This window comes from Cotesia typhae, unplaced genomic scaffold (assembly GCF_013202065.1).
Source record: "Cotesia typhae breed Kobodo isofemale line unplaced genomic scaffold, CoteBio_Ctyphae scaffold_91, whole genome shotgun sequence".
In the NCBI taxonomy this organism is placed as follows: Eukaryota; Metazoa; Arthropoda; class Insecta; order Hymenoptera; family Braconidae; genus Cotesia; species Cotesia typhae.
The window spans coordinates 3,480,358-3,497,815 of record NW_027423781.1 but is presented as its reverse complement, the minus strand read 5'-3'; the positions used below and the strand labels follow the sequence as shown (position 1 = coordinate 3,497,815).

The following is a 17,458-nucleotide window of genomic DNA, read 5'->3' as shown; positions in this document are numbered from 1 at the left end:
GCTTTGGCTAGATTTACGTTTACGAGTTCGATAGTCTCGTTCAAGGTTTGTACTGCGCGTGGCACGTCGTAGTGTTCGTGGTTTTCTGGTTCTCGCTGTGATTTTACAGATACAGGTGGTTGGATTTCGCGACCGTAGTTCAAATATGCTGGGGAGAACTCGGTGGAGTCATGCTTCGCGGTATTATAAGCAAACATTAATTCGGGTATGAGTTTGTCCCAGTGTCTCTGATTGGCACCCACGAATTGGGCAATCATTGTTCCGATGACACGATTTGTTCGTTCGACTGGGTTACATTGTGGAGAGTATGGGGGTTCGCACGTGTTTAATGTGGAAAGTTTCCAGTAGCGACGTAAATTCCTTACTAATGAATGGGGTTCCATTGTCAGTGATGATTGTCTCAACCCTTCCAAATCGTAATACTACATGTTCCTTAAAGACCCGAGCGATTGCCGACGCTTTTTGTTGCCGGAGTGGGTGGACTTCGATCCATTTGGTGAACTTGTCTTGGAAGACGACGAGGTACGACATTCCATTCGATGATCGCGGCTTTGGTCCGATTATATCAGCAGAGACGACGGCCCATGGACGAGTGGCTGGAATTGTGCCCATCGGCGCAGATGGTGGTTGTTGCGAGGGTTTATACGCTTGACATTTTATGCATCGTCGTACGTACTCGGTTATTTCTGCTCTCATTCGCGGCCAATAGTAGCTTCGGGATATTCTAGCAATCGTTTTCGCGATGCCGCCATGCCCTGCCGAAGGAGTGTCATGATTCTCTCTCATGATTTTATCAACGCCTGCCGCAGGAATACATAGTTTCCATGTGTCCCCTCGGTCGGTATAGTCCAAGCTGTGATACGCGTGTCGATATAGTAACCCGTCTTTTAGGCAATACTCGGCGTATCTCTGCGGATCATTTTCTACACCTCTTTTTATGCGTTCGTACCATGCGTCGCCTAGCTCTAATGATTCTATCACGAGTTGACTCCTAGAATCATCAGTTTCGTCATTGTTACTCGGGTGGCTACGTGATAGCGCGTCTGCCACTTTGTTCCACTTTCCTTTCCGGTATACTACGTCGAAGTCGTATTGTTGTAAGAATAGACTCCATCTTGCTACGCGTCCGCTCGGACTTTCCATTGTTCTAAGCCACTTTAGTGATTGGTGATCCGTAATGACTGTGAACGCATACCCTTCGAGGTATGGTCTCATTTTTTGGATCGCCCAGACCACTGCGAGGCATTCTTTCTCGGTCACGGTGTAGTTTTTCTCGGCTTTGTTCAATGATCGGCTCGCGTAGGCAATTACTTTTTCGTTACCGTCCTGTTCCTGTGTCAAGACGGCACCTATTCCTACGTCACTGGCGTCGGTTTGCACGGAGAAGCTTTTTGAGAAGTCCGGGGCGGCTAATATCGGCGCGGTTTTCAAGCATTTTTTTAGTTCTTCGAACGCGGTTTGTTCTGTCACTTCCCATTTCCATTTCTTTCTTTTCTGGAGCAGAGAGGTGAGTGGTTTGGTCCGGTCAGCACAGTTTGGAATGAATCTCCTATACCAGGAGATCATTCCGAGGAACTGGCGCAATTCTTTCAGGTTTCGCGGTGGTGCAATCTCGGTGATTGCCTTAACCTTTTCTGGGTCTGTCCTGATGCCTTGTCCATCGATGACATGGCCCAAATACACGGTGCTACTTTTTAAGAAGTGGCTTTTTCTCGGTTTATTTTCAGGTTCGCGGCGTGGAGGCGTTTCATAACCTCTCTCAGTATTTTCATGTGCTGTTCCAGCGTCTCGCTAATGATAATGATATCATCGAGATAAACGACCACGTATGGTTCGAGGTCAGCGCCGATTACTTCATACATCACGCGTTGGAACGTTGCTGGAGCAGAATGTAACCCAAAAGGCATGACGCAGAACTGGAAAAGTCCACGACCAGGGATAGTGAACGCAGTGATTGCTTTGCTGTTCGCTTCCAGTGGTATTTGCCAGTAACCGCTCTTCAAGTCAATCGTACTAATTACTTTTGCTTTTCGCAGTTTGTCCAGTGACGCGTTTACATGGGGAATTGGAAACGCATCTTTCTCGGATACGTCGTTTACTTTTCGGAAATCAACACAGAACCGGTATTTTCTATCTTTTTTCGAACTAGCACGACAGGAGAATTCCAGGGGCTGTTAGAGGGTTCTATGATCCCATCCTCTAACATTTTGTCGACTTCGGCATTCATGATTTCTTGCATCTTCGGATTTTTCGGAAAGTAACGAGTTTTGATCGGTTCTGTTCCGGGTTTGATCTTAATCCGGTGTTCCGCGCATTTAATCGGTCCGTGAATGTCTTGGTCACGTTGGAGAAGTTCGTCGATCTCCTTTTGTGCAGTTGTTTCGTCGTATTTCGTTTCTAGTTCATAGCAAGTAAAAGATGGGTGGCATTTAAGAAGTTGGTACCCTAATATGGTGAGATTATCCACTCCTAACAGCATGTCATTCCTGTATGTGGGAATAATGTGAAACGGCAGGGCGAAAATCCGGTTGTCTTCACGGATTTTAACCCACGCAGTGCCCGTAGTGCACACTACATGCTGACCGAGTGTTGATCCCCTCACTGGTACCGAATTGTATTTTTCGTACAAGTTGTTTTGGCGGATGAAATCCCATACTTTTTGCGATATTACCGACGCCGTGGCTCCGGTGTCCATTAATGCGTGAATTGTCACCTGGCCAACCTCTATTTTTGCAAATGGACGCTTGTCCCCTGGTTTTACGTCTTTTGGTTTGAACTGCCCGGTTGTGGTGTTGATTGGTTGGTTGGCTGATTGAATGTCACCGGATTGGGAGCTCCCTGGTGGTCTCTGGCTCGGTTCTGGGAGCTTGAACCGGTCCTCACTTCGTTTCCCTGTCGTGGGCATGGACAATCTCGTGATAATGTATCCATTTTCCCACATCGCATACAGAATTTTACCCATCGATTCGTGCATTCAAATTTCCGGTGCCCCTTTTGACGGCATCGCCAGCAATTCTCCCGCCAATTGTATTCGAAGAGTTCGAGAGGTGTGTTTGGTTTCGAGGGGGCCGAAGTTTTCGCGGAGGTAGTTTTATTTTCGCGGCGCGAAGATGCTTTTTCCTGAACAGTGAGTTGTTCGAGCTCGCCTGCGAGTCGTAGCAATTCTGGGACGCTGGAAAACTCAGTCCGCTTCATGTATCGTCGGTATTCCGGTCTTAGATTCTGGTAGAGACGAGTGAGACGAGCTGAGGGTGACATTTGTCCATGCCTCCTCATTAGAGTCTGGATCCGGGTGGCGTATTCGGCTGCACTCTCTATTGGGCCCTGGACCCGATTCCGTATCTGCTCTTCCAACTCCAGTTCGAGACCTGGTGGCAGATAAAACGCTTTCAAGTCCAGTACGAAGTCTTCCCATGAGTCCCAAACTCTCTTGTTATTACGATACCAGAGGAGAGCCTTTTCGCGGAGCAATATCGGTATGCAAGGAAGCAAGTCGTCCATTTCGTACCCGTAACTTTCGGCCAATTCTTCAAGTCGTTCCAGAAAATCTAGGACATCGCGTTCCCTTTGAACACGACGCCCCATTTTCTCACCATGTCCCTTCTGTGGAGTTCGACGGAGTCATCCCTATACCTCGATTGGTGATGATTGTCAAAACTGGGTGTTCCTGGATTTGAGCCGACTGCCCTGGGTAAGTTCACAGGGTCGGTCGCTCGTCCTGATCGCCGTGTCCCATCCTCTCGTCCTGATCGCCGAATCCCATTTCCTCGTTTTGACTGTCCATTGTCTTCGCTCAACCAATGCCTTCGGTTGTCGCCACGGGGGGGTGTGCGGCCGAATACGCCACTAGGGCCGGCAAGTAGGGCCGGGAAGGGTTGCTTTTCAAGCACCCAGACTGGACTAGGGGTAAGTAGGGTCGGGAAGGGTTGCTTTTCAAGCACCCAGACGGGATTAAGGGGGGAGACTCATGTAAATGCCCCGAAATCGGTCATTTTTTAACATTTTTTTTTACAGTGATAAAATAATTTCATTGTTTCGAACTTTTAACACAACTTTATTAAACATTTTAAGATTATAAAAAAACATTTTTTTTTTTTTTTAATACAAAATGGCGGCTCAGCATGATGTCTTGTAGGCTGCCTCCGACGCGAGGTCCGAAACTGCTCTATTTGTCACTCATGAACCGTTGATCTGAAACAAAAAAAAAAAAAAATTTTTTTTTTTCAGGATATATAAACGGAAAGGATAAACCTTTAAAATTAAAAAAAAAAAGGATAAAATCCAATATAAAATCAGCCTTAAAAAAAAGTTACGATTTTGGGCTATTTTTTTTATCCTTTTACCCCCAAAAAAAATTAGTAATCAATCAGAAATACCTGAAGTTTCAGGTTTATCCTTCCGGTAGTAATGTAGAGAAAAGCCTCACCAAATTTCAAACAAATCGGTCAATAATTTTTTGAGCTACAACACGAGCAGTTTTTCAAAAAGTAGTTTCGAGATAATCGCGTTTAAAGTTTCAGTACAGGAAAATGAGTAGTTTTACTGAATTATTAATTACTTACCGACTAATTTGCAATTCCAGGTCCATATAACAGTCCTTCTGCCTCCTCAAAAAGTTGATTTTCATCTATTTGATGTTGTCTGCGAGCTGAACGAGCTTCTTTGGTCTCTGAAAGGCTTTTACGATTCTGTCGGGTTATTCGCTCTTCGTCTGTACTATCCGCAAATATCTTAGCATAAGTGCCAATATTCAGATTCAGAAGGTTCATTATTCTTAATATGGAAGTATAACCTTCATTAAATATCCCAGCAGCAATGTAAGCTGAAATTTCGACTACTTTTAGTCCGGAATGCAGGTGTTTTGGGGATAATCGCCAAACTGTAGCGTTAAAACTTTCGTTCGCGTTCTGCGTATGACCACCAAGGCATCGCTCAAGTAAATCATCTTTGGACAAATCTTGATATATTGGTAAAAGATGCTGTTTTAATTCTTCACCAAGTAATGGAGCTAAATTTTCTTCTCGAGGATCTCGATTTAGAGCAATAGCCTTCTGCCATTTGCACCAGCTATCAACGCCTTCAGGGCAGTTATCATGTTGGGGATTTTCTGTAGTGGAAAAAATATGATCATAAGTAGCCATTATGGCTTTTTTCATATTTTCAACACTGTTAACATTTCTCTGAATACTTAAACCATAATATTTTGTTAATTTTTTTACCACTTTATCAGTTAGTTTTCCTCTCCCCGAAAGTTTCTTTTCTTTTCTTACATTTCTAAGTCGAGAGCCCATTCTTTTTCTACATGACCAATACATTCACTCTTCACTACTGGTAACTCATTACCGTAAGGTTCTAAATCTAGAATAGCCTTGAATGTCTTAGAATCTCCGTCACCAATGTAGTTACCATATTTTACTCCAAATTTTTCTTCTGAAGTCGAGAACATTTCTTTCATGGCATCGACTTCCATCTTTCCTGACGAACCTTCGTGATTTTGTTGACACTCATCCTCATGATACTCACTCCACTTACGGAATTCTTCTGTATGAGTCTTGTTCTTCCAGTAAACACAGCCTTGACAGTAACTACTTTTTGTTTTCAAATCAATAACTTTCCCTGAATAATATCCTATGAGCGTTGCAACACCGTACGTTGATTTGAAACCACGTTTTTCCAAGTACCATCTCCAGATACTTTTAAAATATTTTTTTCTCTTCCTTGCTCAACATTTTTTCCCATCTCTTCTTTCACTGCCTTCTGCGATAGAAATTCAAATGATAATTTCACTGTATTATAAATGTGTTCCACAATGTTAGCGTAACAACTTTTACTCAAACCAGTGCATAGATCCATCAGGTTACAAAATACATTTATTCCTTCTCTTCCAACACCCAAAAGTCTCATGATAAACACTATTCTCCGGTTTATTTCAAATCCGTTGTGAATGAAAGGACCTGAATTGATTATTTTATTACCACATGGACATGTGATAACAATTTTAAAACCAAGACCTCTGGAACCACACTCACTGAATTTTATCTTCTGATTACACACCGAGCACTTCACAATTTCCGACAAAGCTGTGAACACCGTAAAAATTCAATTATCCTGTACCCGTGTAAAGGATTTGTTATAATTTCTTCACTATCACGGGTATGGAGTTTTTGCCACTGGCACTCTCATTGTGGCTTGTATTGGCTTCGAAATTTTCACCTTCTTTATTGGTGAACTGATTACCCTGATAACTTCGTTTTTTGGAGATATTTCGTGCAATATTGCCACGTGTGCCTTTTTATAATTCGGCATTTTTGCTTTTAAAAATCGACTGAACACGAAGAAATCTCCAGCTAAACTAAATATATTTCTATACTAACGGTTATTCGTGTACTAATGTTACACGTGTGCAGGAATGTAAAAGTATGTATATATATATACTAAAAGGGATTCTCGGTAGTTGAACAAAATAAATATTTCTAGGTATTATAATAGAAAGGTCCTTTTCAAGCGCCCCGATTACCTGGCTCGTTACTTGACAATAAGTACTCCGACCCGCTCCACTGTATTAGCCATAACTTTGTAAATATTCGAGATTTTTTTTTTCCGGCTCGTCAGTACACGCTCAACATAGTATACTTTCAGAATATCGAAAAAAAAAAAAATCGATTTTTTGAAAATTTTACATGAGTCTCCCCCCTTAAGGGCAGGTAGGGTCGTGCAACCATCGGTAAAATAGGAATACTACTGCGTAAAGGTAGTAGATAGAGTTTGGCCACCGGATGGCACTGAAAAACGGGAAAACAAAACGGTGTGTGTGGGTTATGTGCGATATAGCAATGTTTGATATAAAGGTTGTAAATTTTATAAGTTAAATTTCGATATTTGTTGCTTGTTGTTTTAAATAAATAGAGTACCAATCATAATCAGGCTCAAATCTCATTTATAAGTAATAAGCTATCCCTAAAAAAGATCCTGGACTCCGGCGAGATTTCATTCGAGCTAGGGGATATAGATATAGAGGTAAGCCTTGACTGTAACACAACAGTAATAAAGTCTATTTTTAGATAAAAACCGGAAAAATACCCGTTACAAACCTCGGGAAATTATTGCGTCGTCCCCAGAAACTCTAGGCACAGGCCAGGTTCCGTCTTCCAATCACCCTACTTGATTAATTAATTAATTATTCGAATTTAATTAAAATATTTAAATTATAAATCGAGGTTAAAATTAGTTAAATCAAAATTTGAACAAATAGAAAATTCAATAAGTTGGAAGAATTTCAAAATTAAAAATAAAAGAGGTTAAATTTAGAATTAATATTATTATAAAATTGGTCAATTAAATTTAGATTAAAATTTTCAAATCAGAAATTTTGATATCGACAATTTTGAGTTAACTGCGTCATTTATATAAGCGATATTCTGTTGATTAAATTATTACAAATTAGAAATTAAAATAAAACCAAAGGAAACTAAAATTAGAAAATTGTCCAAGTTAGATTAAAATTGACCAATAAAATTAACAAGTAATAATGAATTAAAATGGAAAATTAAAATTAATAATTAAAATTTATTTTTGGTAAATTATCAAAAATTATAAAATAAAATTATCATAGACACAAATTCCTTAAATTAGAATATTAAAATTGTTAAATAGTAAATTAATTTATAAAACAAAATTACAAGAGAAAATTTATCGACAAAAGAAGATTTGTTCAATAAACTTCGATAAATAAATTTGTCAAATTCCAGTACGATGATTTCAAAACTAATCAACATAAAATTTAGCGTTGAGAAATTTTTACCAAGTTGAAGACTAAGTCTCAAATCTTGACTGGAATTCAAAATAGACATAAGCCGATTATTCAGGCAGTTTGAATTCGAGCAAATTTTAATTAATCTAACATTTTGGTTGAACAAAACGCTACTGTGATATTAATAACTAAGCAACCAGAATTTAATTAACTTATTTATCGAAGTCAAGTTAGGGACCGGGAAATTTGATTCCCAGGAAGTTATGTTGTAAAGAGTATCTTAGATTTTAAAATAATTGTAAATTAGAGTCAAGTGTGTTTTAGATAAATTGTTTTATTGAGAATAGTGTGTGTGTGTGTGGAAAATAATTTACATTATATACTTCTCGTTCACGGGCTGTCGAGGAGGTTAGTATTAGCAGGTTGTCGACTAGTGTCATGGTATCCTCCTCTGGCCTAGTCGACTTCAGGTTCCTTAGTCCCGTAGTGAGGGTCCGGGCGACAGCGAAAGGGCTAAGGACGGTATGAACCTTGGGCAGGGGTCCGGGCGACCACCCAGGGTCATATCTAGAGTCTTAGAGCGTGAGGGTCCTGTGGACAGCACGATTTAGTTAGAAACTGCGGTATAGACGCTCCTTATGAGGGTACCGTCAGGAATAGGCAACTATGATAGAAACTGCGGTATAGACGCTCCATAAGAGGGTATCGTAGGAATAAGCAACTTTTGTAAGTATGAGGGTGTGTGTGAGAATTAAATAAGATTTAATTGTTGTCAATTTGCTAAAATAAATTTATAATTGATGCCAATTTTAATTGTTTTTATTTATGTCAAACTTTTATGATTTCTCTCGACCCTGTGATATCTCTCTTGCTTGGACCGGTTCTGGAAACCGTGATAAAAATTCCAGTGGCGCCCTAATTATTAAATTTAAATAAAGGGGTGACCAAAAGACGGTTCAAACCCGTTACAATATATATATATAGATTTTTTAGAATTTGAGGGACAAATTGATACTTAAAAAAAAAGACGTAAAATTTTTTTGCATCAGAATTTATTTTTTTCTGCACGAAGATAAGATGTTAAATTGGTCGACTGAGGTAATGGCGAGACTTTTGAAAGAACGAAGATAAGCGAAGCGAGCATGTTGTATATGTCTCATGATTTCACAAATTTTCACACCATTTATTATTATATTTCACCACTGCCAAATGACTTGGAGATGGCATTGAAAATTCTAAATACTGTCTTATCCCTTCTGCCGTTTTTTTCTCCTTAATTGTCATAGCGATGAATCGACATCCTGCTCGGTATAAGTCCGGTATATTAAGGTAATTCGCCGCTTTTATCAATTCAAAAACCAAATGTTTATTTTTATGGTTGATCTCCTGTAGAAAACAAAAACAGAAGAATTAATTACCGAATGAATAATCATTAAATTTTTAGTAAATAAAAGACAAAAATAAATGATCATCTATTGTACTTTACAAAAAATAAGATAAAAAATAAATTACAATAAATTAATTATATTTACAATTCAATTTTAAAGTCTAAATTTTCCTGCGGAAAGTACTTTTTTCATACGAATTGAACGCCTTCTTTCGTTCCAATAAGCGAATCATAAATAAGAACCAATTACAGACTGTATTATCTTTAGTCAGCCAGCGAACACAATTGAGTGTAGTATCAGCTGGCTTCAAGCTGTATTTACAAATAAATTTTTATAAATGGCTGCTCAGAGGACAGAACATTTCTCCAATTGCCAGCCGAAAAAAATTAATTGTAATTAAACAAAACAATATTAAGCTGCAATTTTCAATACGCAAGTTCCCACAAGACAGATGAAGAGATTAAAAAATAAATAGAGTTGAAAAATTTTTTTTTTCAAAATTTATCGTGTTAGCTCCTCTGTTAAAACTTTAAAAATCCAAACCAGTCATTAAAACGGCTTTTTTTTTCTTTCTAACAGTGTGTTTTTTGTATTATTTATATGTACATTACAATTGTCAGGTACGATTTAATGTCACAATACATGATTTTATGTTAAGATGAATTTTCAAGCAAATTATTTGGCTATAAATATTTTTTAAGAACTTTTCTCTAGCAAGAAAGTTCCGCGACTGTGCGCCATCTGTTTGAAATTTTTTAAACTTAGTATATAAATTTAAATTAATAGTAAAAAGTTGTTTTTTCTTACAAAAATGATTTAAAAAAAAATTTTTTTTTAAAAAAACAATTAAATTTTCAGTTTAAAAATATTTTTTTTCAAATGAATAAATAATAAACTTTAAAAACTCAAACCAGCCATTAAAACGACTTCTTTTATGTAAAAATAGCAATTAATCGATTTATAAAAAATTTTATAAGTGCACCAATTTTTTTTCTTCCTAACAGTGTTTTTTGTATCATTTATATTTACATTAGAATTGTCAGGTACGATTTAATGTCACAAAACATGATTTTATGTTAAGATGAATTTTCGAATAAATTATTTGGCTATAAATATTTTTTTAGAACTTTTCTCTAGCGAGAAAGTTCAGCGACTGTGCGCCATCTGTTGGTGATTTTTTTAAACTAAGTATAAAAATTTTAGTTAATAATAAAGTTTTTTTTTCTTACAAAAATGATTTTATAAAAAAATTTTCCTTCAAGAAAACGATTTAATTTTTAGTTTAAAAATATTTTTTTTCAAATAAATAAATAAAAAACTGTAAAAATTCAAACCAGCCATTAAAACGACTGTTTTTTATGTAAAAATAGCAATTAATCAATTAAAAAAAAATTTTTATTAGTCACCAATTTTTTTTTCTTTCTAACAGTATGTTTTTTGTATCATTTATATGTACATTATAATTATCAAGTACGATTTAGTTTTAAAAAACCAAATTATTATTACAAATACTTAGTTAATAATCTAATGGTCAAAAAATCATAAATTAAAAATATTTAATGAATTGAATTCCAACAAATCTTTTTACAAGTGTAGAACTTAATGAAATTTTTAACTTAACTTCAATAGTTTGCGTAATTTACAAAGTTCTGTAAGAAAAAAAAAAAAATTAAAAAGTTACCTTAAAAAACGCTCGAGGCTCGTCTTTTAAGTCGAAACATTCGTACCCATAATTATTTTTAATTGGTATCCCTTCTCCTTTTTTCAAATAACTATGCTCATTGTCCCACTTTTTAAGTAACTCAAATACTTCCGATGAAACATTCGGCAAAGGAATATCATCATTGGTATCGTCTGAAAACTCCAACATGTCACTTATCGTTTGCCACCTATTGACCATAGATTTTTCCACTCTGTATAATTTTCCGTCGCTTGTTGAAATATTACAAAAATCAATTTCCGAATCAACATCCATTTTCTTGGACATTTTGACGCTATTAAAAATTTCTTTACTGATGAACTTTAAGGATAAAAATAATGAAGTGATGATTGGTATATCTATTAAATAGCTTCGAGGATTCACAATTAATATTATCGATAATCGTCTTTATCAATACGTGAGTTATTGTTCAACATACGAATTATTATTATGTGAAACAAATTTTAAATTATTACATTCATTAGTCATTTCTTAACAAATCATGAGATAATTATTATTTAATCTTTGGATACTTCGTATTAATTGAATTTAATACACAATATTAAATAATATATAATATATTATTATTAAATTATTAATTTTTAACTCGCTATAGCGAGTTGAAAATATTTTTTAAAAATTGCACTGATAGTTTTTAAAGTTTTTTTACAAATAAAAATTAAAACAAAATTTTTCTGTAATTATTTTTTCAATAAAAAACAATTCTAAAAATTTTTAGATGTCAGCTTAGGGGTGAAGGGGGTAATTGAACCACGGGGCAATTGAACCATTCGAATTAAGAAATCTAAAAAATTGAAAAAACGCTTCATGCTCTTAGAATTAGATTCTAATATGTTAAACTTGAATATGATCAAAATTTGAAATCATTGAGATTAGTAAATTTTAAAAAATTGAGATTTTTTTATTTTTAGGCATGTAAACTTTTTTTTTCGGCTGGTGACAAATCTGTATATATGTACACTGAAAAAAAAAAATTATTGACTGAAGTGTAAATTTTCTTGGCTCAAGAAAATATCGAGGAATATTGAAAATTTCTTGAATGAAGTCAAAGTCTCTTGAGATAAGATAAATTTCTTGAGCCAAGAAAATTTCTTCTTGGTCCAAAAAAACTTTTGTTTTCCTTAAAATTTTCTTGGCGCAAGAAATTTGTTTTTTGTGTGTGGGAGACTTTCTATAGATATAGTCACTCATTACGACATCTCTGGAACTATAAGACCTAGAGACTTTAAATTTCGCAGGAATATTCCTTTCGCTGAGTAGAGGTCAGCTAAAAACGGATTTTACAAAATTCCACCCACCAGGGGGGTCGCGGGAGTGTTAACGATGAAAAATTCCCGTTTTTAAACAATAGCTTCTATCGACTCCAAATTTGGTAGAAATCTTCTGTAAGAGATGTAGAAAAAGTTTATGGGCAATCCTACGATAGCTCATCTCACAGGAGTTTGCGAAGGTGGGTGTTAACATAATAATAATAATAATAAAGTCAAAATAATACTCTAATTAAATTTCAAGTTTAGATCTGAGAAAAAACTCAGGGAAATAACCTAACAATTTAATAAACTGAATTTGTAATGAAAATTATTTTTAAATTGATTTTTCATTTATTTAATATAATATCTGTGTATTAAAACGGTGCAACAGTAATATTAACAAGTAATAATTAATATATTATTTATTAAAAGTTCGGGTTTGAGTTTGAAATATTATTGTTTCAATTGCCCCCAAGCGGGGGTCAATTGAACCATTTGACGCGTTTGGATAAATTAATAATTTTTAAAAATTCACGTTGTTTATTGACTAATTTGTGTATTGATGATGATAATAGACATAATAAACTACCATTTTAAGAAAAAAAAAATTGTTATTTAGTTTTAATTCGATTAGTAAAAAATTACTAAACTTTTTTCGATTAAATTGACCCCCTTCTCTCCTACTGTGCAAAACTTGATTCAGTCATGTTTTATTTTAGTTTATTTATTAAATTCTATTTAAGTATGATTCGTCTTGATCATTATGACATAATTATTATTGTATGAAGTAACTATTATTGTATTAATAATAAAAATGAAACATTCGGCATTCACAGTTCTGTGGTGATGGAATTATATTCTTCGCGTAATCGATCTTCGACATCAGACGACAAATCATTACTCACATCCAACATAAGACGCAATTCCTCCGGTTCTTTTCCAGACATTCTATCCGCCATTATTTGAGTAGTAACCTCAACGAGAGTTGGTATTTGTAAATAATCGGCAGCTTTAATTACTTCGAAAAGTTGGTTAGTTTCTATGTCCTTCAACAGAATAAGCAAAAAAAATTTTTTTTTTATTGTATTTAAAAATCTACAGCATAAGATTTTTATTATGATTATTTTTATAAGATATAGTTTAAAATTTAAAAGTCTAATTACCCAGAAATGATTTTTATCTACATCAGTAAGTTTTATTTGTTTCGGCCAATAATTTTCATCATCATCAACCAATTCTCTGGTTTCTTGATCATTTTCAGCAGACCACGCTAAAATTAGATTCAACTCCGTAGAATCGATTTCTTTCAATTCTACTGGAGCATCATTAGCTGCTGACATTAATTTCTTGGTATACCAATTTTTAGTGATATTCCGAGGGATCACAATCTGTTCTTGATCTCTTGTGAAAATTATTAGGTTTTTATTCATCTAAAAGGCAAATATTTTTAAGAAAATTTTAATGAAAACAAAAGTTATTTTGGAGCAAGAAGAAATTTTCTTGGCCCAAGAGACTTTGACTTAATTCAAGAAATTTTCAATCTTCCTTGATATTTTCTTGAGCCAAGAAAATTTACGCTCCAGTCAAGAATTTTTTTTTTCAGTGTAGAAAATGTCAAAGTTTCATATGAAAAAAAAAAAAAAAAAAAAAAAAAAAAAAAATTAAAATGTTTATCATCGAGAAATTCAGAGTTTTTTCGAAAAATCTAAAAAATAACGATGAAGATAGGTTTGAATAATTTTTTTCTATTTTTTTCCCAAAAAGAACAGTTAATAAAAAAAATTTTGAAAAAGTAAACGTCCCGATAAGTCAATTTTTAAAAAAGTTATGGCAGTTTAAGCCACATCGTCCATAATCTGCTGGATTTTTAATTTTTTCGAATTGTAAAGCAAAATTTGAAAAAAATTTCTTCGAATTTTTTTATCACAAACCGACTGTATTTCACTGTTTTACTTTTAAATTATCTGAAATTGCTCGAATGAAAAAATTGTTATGTAAATTTGTAATTATCAAATTAAGTTACATAAATTTTAATGATAGATGAATTTTTCCCAAGTCCCATGAATATTTCTATCATGTTAACAAAGATAAAATTTCCATGTTAACATTGGGAAAATTCCTATGTTGACATTGGAAAAATTTCTATGTCAACATAGGAATTTTTTCTATTCAAAAAGAGGAAAAATTTCTATGTTTTTTTTGCCTTGTAGAAAAATTCTTAAACTAAGAAATTAAGATAAAACTTCGAAAAAAAAAAAAAAAAAAAAAAAAACTTATGTTTTAATTATCTATCGAAGAGCGAAGCGTTTTTTTTTTTTTTGGAAAATTTTTATTTATTTATGTATAAAATGCGTTTTAAGATTCCATTTATTGTAAAAGTATGACAGAAATACTTCCGATTAACTAATAGAGGCCGAGAGAGAAAAAAGTGTAAACAATTATGAATATACTATCAAAAAAGCACCATTGGTCACATCCGAAATAAATAGGTAAATTTCTGGGATGAATCTACTTCAAGAATATGATTTGTAATATATGAAAATTATTAGAAGATAGTAGCCAAAAGTTTTCTTGTTTTTAATACCTTCAGATCAACTTCTAGTTGGAAGAAAATCTTAATCGTCCAAAAAACACTAATAAAAATGAAACAATGACTTTTTTTTTATACATTTACACTATATATCTAAGAATACTTGAATTTTCTAGACGTATTAAAAAATGTCTTTCAAAAATTGTCTATCGTCAACGTAACGCTATTAATCAGCATCCGTGACAGTTCAATAATTTTCTTATCAAATAAAATTCCTTATCGATAAACAAATATTATTTTATCCTTCAAATAAAAATAATATTTTTCATAATAAAGCATTGATCAATGCATATCTTTTGAACAAAATCTGGAAAACGGTTGATCCTAAAGGCCATCCCTGCAACTTCCCGCTAATTCCTAATTCCTAATTTTTATCCGCCTCGGCAAAAGAGCAATTTCTCCCTCTCATCGCCTATCAATAGACTGATTAATGCTTGTAATTTTATAGTCCAACATGACAATAATATTGACCTCCTGGACGACTCTTCACGTAGCAATGCCAATTGCTCGCATCTATTATAACTAACTCTAGATAATTTAATCAATGCAGAATATCATTCTCCTGCACCAACATAATCTCACAAATCATATCGAATAACTAAAATTACTATACTTTTTTTATTATACTGTGCAATGTGTTTCAATATTAAACACCCTAAACTTATAACTTAAAAATTTATTCCTTTCTTTTTTTTTTATTTTCGTTTTGTTCTTCTTTTATATTGTTTTTACATGCAACATGTGTTAATACATATCAACATATATCTTTGTATATTTTTGTAACCTCATAATTGGCCGTACAGGCTGTCAGGTTTTGTTAAATAAATAAATAAATTCCATATCCAAGCGCTTAAAATTGCAGTTAAGACGTTTTTGAATTGTAAATCAATATTTATTAACATTTAATAAATTGTATTTAATAAATAATTTATTAACAGTAAAAAAAGCTTATTAAATATAAACAAGTCCTTTTATCAGTATGCGTAATTAAATTAAGTATACATTAAAAATTTACAATTCATTTATAATCAATTCATATTCTTCACGGAGTACAGCTTCATCTTCTTCATCAAGGTCGTTGATCAAATTGAATTCCGAACGAATTTCATGGGGTTCTTTTGCTCGAATTCTGTCCGCCAACAGTTGAGTAGTGACATCTAGAAGACGCTCGATTCCCAAGAAATTGGCTGCATTGATTACGTTGATCAGCTCGCCATTTTCTATATTCTAAAATTTTCGCTTCATTAGGCGCGAGGTTAGATTCACATCATTACAAATTTTGACCAGCTAGACAGCTAGCGACAAAACAAAATTTAATTAATTGAATAAATGACTCACCCCGAAGTAAAGTTGGTCCGCTTCCGTCAATTCGATTGTCACCGGATCACCTTCAGCATTCGGTCGGGGTAAATTTCCGCCATGCGCTCTCGACCACTCGACTATTTTTCTTAGTTCAAATCCGTTAACAGCAGGCAGATGTACTTGAGAATCAGAATCGTCTTGACACAATTCGAGCATTTTCGACACTGTCGACCAATTGTTGACAACATTCTTATCGACCGGGAAAATCTTACCGTCCGCCGATATTAGCTCTAAGTCAGTCATTTTTACGCTCGTTAAGTTGCAAGGAATGCGAGTAAATGAATAATTTACTTCTTTAGACGATTCTTAAATACTTTTGAGAATAAATCTTGGAATTTCTAGACGGTACCACATTATGCTGAGAATATTCGGCTATTTCGATGAAAATTTGTCTATGACAATTAAAATATATATATATATATATATATATATATATATAGTAGGGTGTGACGTTCCAGCTAATTTTAGAATTATTAAAAATTAACAATTAAATTCAAAATCTAATTTTAATATTTCTGTTAATATTATTGCTGCTATGTAATTCATAGTCAGCAAAGTTCTAGGAATCTTTTGATAAGAATTATTCAAAATCCTTTTAAAATAAGAGAGAGTTCAGCAATAGGCCCACCTGAGGTCGATCGATCATCTAACGAGGCCCGCCTCGAGTTTTACAATTATTAAGTTATATAAAAAAAAATATTTAACTGGAAAAACCCCAAAATTCCAGAACGTAACAAGGGTGTACCAAAATGTAACTTCCGTGAAGAACCTTTTAAAATTGGAATTTTGAGTCCCGCTTTTAACAGGGGATGTGTTTGGGCATTTTCTAAGATATTTTGGGGTGAGACGATTTATTTGATTTTCATAGAATTTTTTAACAGGATCTTAATTTGGGCATTTCCGCTTGAATTTCAAAATTTGGCTGGAAGTGTCAAATTGAATTTCCTGTTAAATATTCTGTGAAAATCAAAAAAATCTTGATACCCCGAAATATTTCAGGAAATGCCTAAACACAGCTGCTGTCAAGAGCAGAAGTAGTTAAACAGGGGATTCTACTCAATCGGTAAAACAGATTTACGGGATCGTGTCAACGCTAAGCTGGGGTCTACCTTACTGGTAGTGGATATAGTGGGCCTGTTTTTACCGGTATCTTAAGGGAGTTGGCAACTCTGTTTTACCGACATATTGGGGATGTGGTGGCGCTGGTGGTTAATTCTTCAGCCATTTTTTAAATTTTGCTATCCGCCATTTTCCCGCCATTTTTTTAAATCTTTCTATCCGCCATTTTGAATTTTACTATCTGCCATCTCGTGGCTGCTATCCGCCATTTTGAATCCGCCATTTGGTGGCTGCTATCTGCCATTTTGAATCCACCATCTGGTGGCTGAAATTTTCAGT

At 34.3% G+C, this 17,458-nt stretch overlaps 4 protein-coding genes across 6 annotated transcripts; all 4 read right to left on the bottom strand.

Moving 5' to 3' along the window:
• Window positions 1-291: 291 nt before the first annotated feature.
• Window positions 292-3,585, bottom strand: LOC141537675 (uncharacterized). The gene is made up of 3 exons (XM_074258798.1): window positions 2,949-3,585; window positions 2,147-2,892; window positions 292-1,791 (listed from the first exon to the last, which is right to left on the bottom strand). Exons 1-3 carry the CDS (start codon window positions 3,583-3,585, stop codon window positions 292-294), a joined length of 2,883 nt encoding a protein of 960 aa, XP_074114899.1.
• Window positions 3,586-3,963: 378 nt separating this feature from the next.
• On the bottom strand, window positions 3,964-5,645 carry LOC141537492 (uncharacterized). Of its 2 annotated transcripts, none has more exons than XM_074258504.1 (2): window positions 4,563-5,645; window positions 3,964-4,191 (listed from the first exon to the last, which is right to left on the bottom strand). In XM_074258504.1, the coding sequence occupies exon 1, from the start codon at window positions 5,313-5,315 to the stop codon at window positions 4,566-4,568; it is 750 nt and encodes a 249-aa protein (XP_074114605.1). In that variant the 5' UTR covers window positions 5,316-5,645; the 3' UTR covers window positions 3,964-4,191; window positions 4,563-4,565. The 2 variants fall into 2 exon arrangements, with proteins under 2 accessions (XP_074114605.1, XP_074114606.1); XM_074258505.1 differs by lacking the exon at window positions 3,964-4,191 and adding an exon at window positions 4,221-4,461.
• Window positions 5,646-7,790: 2,145 nt separating this feature from the next.
• LOC141537605 (uncharacterized) lies at window positions 7,791-14,796 on the bottom strand. Of its 2 annotated transcripts, XM_074258692.1 has the most exons (4): window positions 14,693-14,796; window positions 13,272-13,538; window positions 13,014-13,154; window positions 8,632-9,136 (listed from the first exon to the last, which is right to left on the bottom strand). In XM_074258692.1, exons 2-4 carry the CDS (start codon window positions 13,536-13,538, stop codon window positions 8,915-8,917), a joined length of 630 nt encoding a protein of 209 aa, XP_074114793.1. In that variant the 5' UTR covers window positions 14,693-14,796; the 3' UTR covers window positions 8,632-8,914. The 2 variants fall into 2 exon arrangements, with proteins under 2 accessions (XP_074114794.1, XP_074114793.1); XM_074258693.1 differs by lacking the exons at window positions 13,014-13,154; window positions 13,272-13,538; window positions 14,693-14,796 and adding an exon at window positions 10,820-12,942 and having other exon boundaries at window positions 7,791-9,136.
• Window positions 14,797-15,608: 812 nt separating this feature from the next.
• On the bottom strand, window positions 15,609-16,320 carry LOC141537518 (S-phase kinase-associated protein 1-like). The gene is made up of 2 exons (XM_074258551.1): window positions 16,037-16,320; window positions 15,609-15,925 (listed from the first exon to the last, which is right to left on the bottom strand). Exons 1-2 carry the CDS (start codon window positions 16,301-16,303, stop codon window positions 15,710-15,712), a joined length of 483 nt encoding a protein of 160 aa, XP_074114652.1. The 5' UTR covers window positions 16,304-16,320; the 3' UTR covers window positions 15,609-15,709.
• Between the last annotated feature and the right edge of the window lie 1,138 nt (window positions 16,321-17,458).

Coding starts and splice junctions, on each gene's coding strand:
- LOC141537675 (XM_074258798.1), bottom strand. CDS start 3,585: ATGGGGCGTCGTGTTCAAAGGGAACGCGATGTCCTAGATTTTCTGGAA. Junction 2,893..2,948: donor GAATCGATGGGTAAAATTCT/GTATGCGATGTG, acceptor TGCCCACGACAG/GGAAACGAAGTGAGGACCGG. Junction 1,792..2,146: donor GGAATTCTCCTGTCGTGCTA/GTTCGAAAAAAG, acceptor CATTATCATTAG/CGAGACGCTGGAACAGCACA.
- LOC141537492 (XM_074258504.1), bottom strand. CDS start 5,315: ATGTATTGGTCATGTAGAAAAAGAATGGGCTCTCGACTTAGAAATGTA.
- LOC141537605 (XM_074258692.1), bottom strand. CDS start 13,538: ATGAATAAAAACCTAATAATTTTCACAAGAGATCAAGAACAGATTGTG. Junction 13,155..13,271: donor TAGATAAAAATCATTTCTGG/GTAATTAGACTT, acceptor ATTCTGTTGAAG/GACATAGAAACTAACCAACT. Junction 9,137..13,013: donor AATTGCGTCTTATGTTGGAT/GTGAGTAATGAT, acceptor TGTTTTCTACAG/GAGATCAACCATAAAAATAA.
- LOC141537518 (XM_074258551.1), bottom strand. CDS start 16,303: ATGACTGACTTAGAGCTAATATCGGCGGACGGTAAGATTTTCCCGGTC. Junction 15,926..16,036: donor CGGACCAACTTTACTTCGGG/GTGAGTCATTTA, acceptor CGAAAATTTTAG/AATATAGAAAATGGCGAGCT.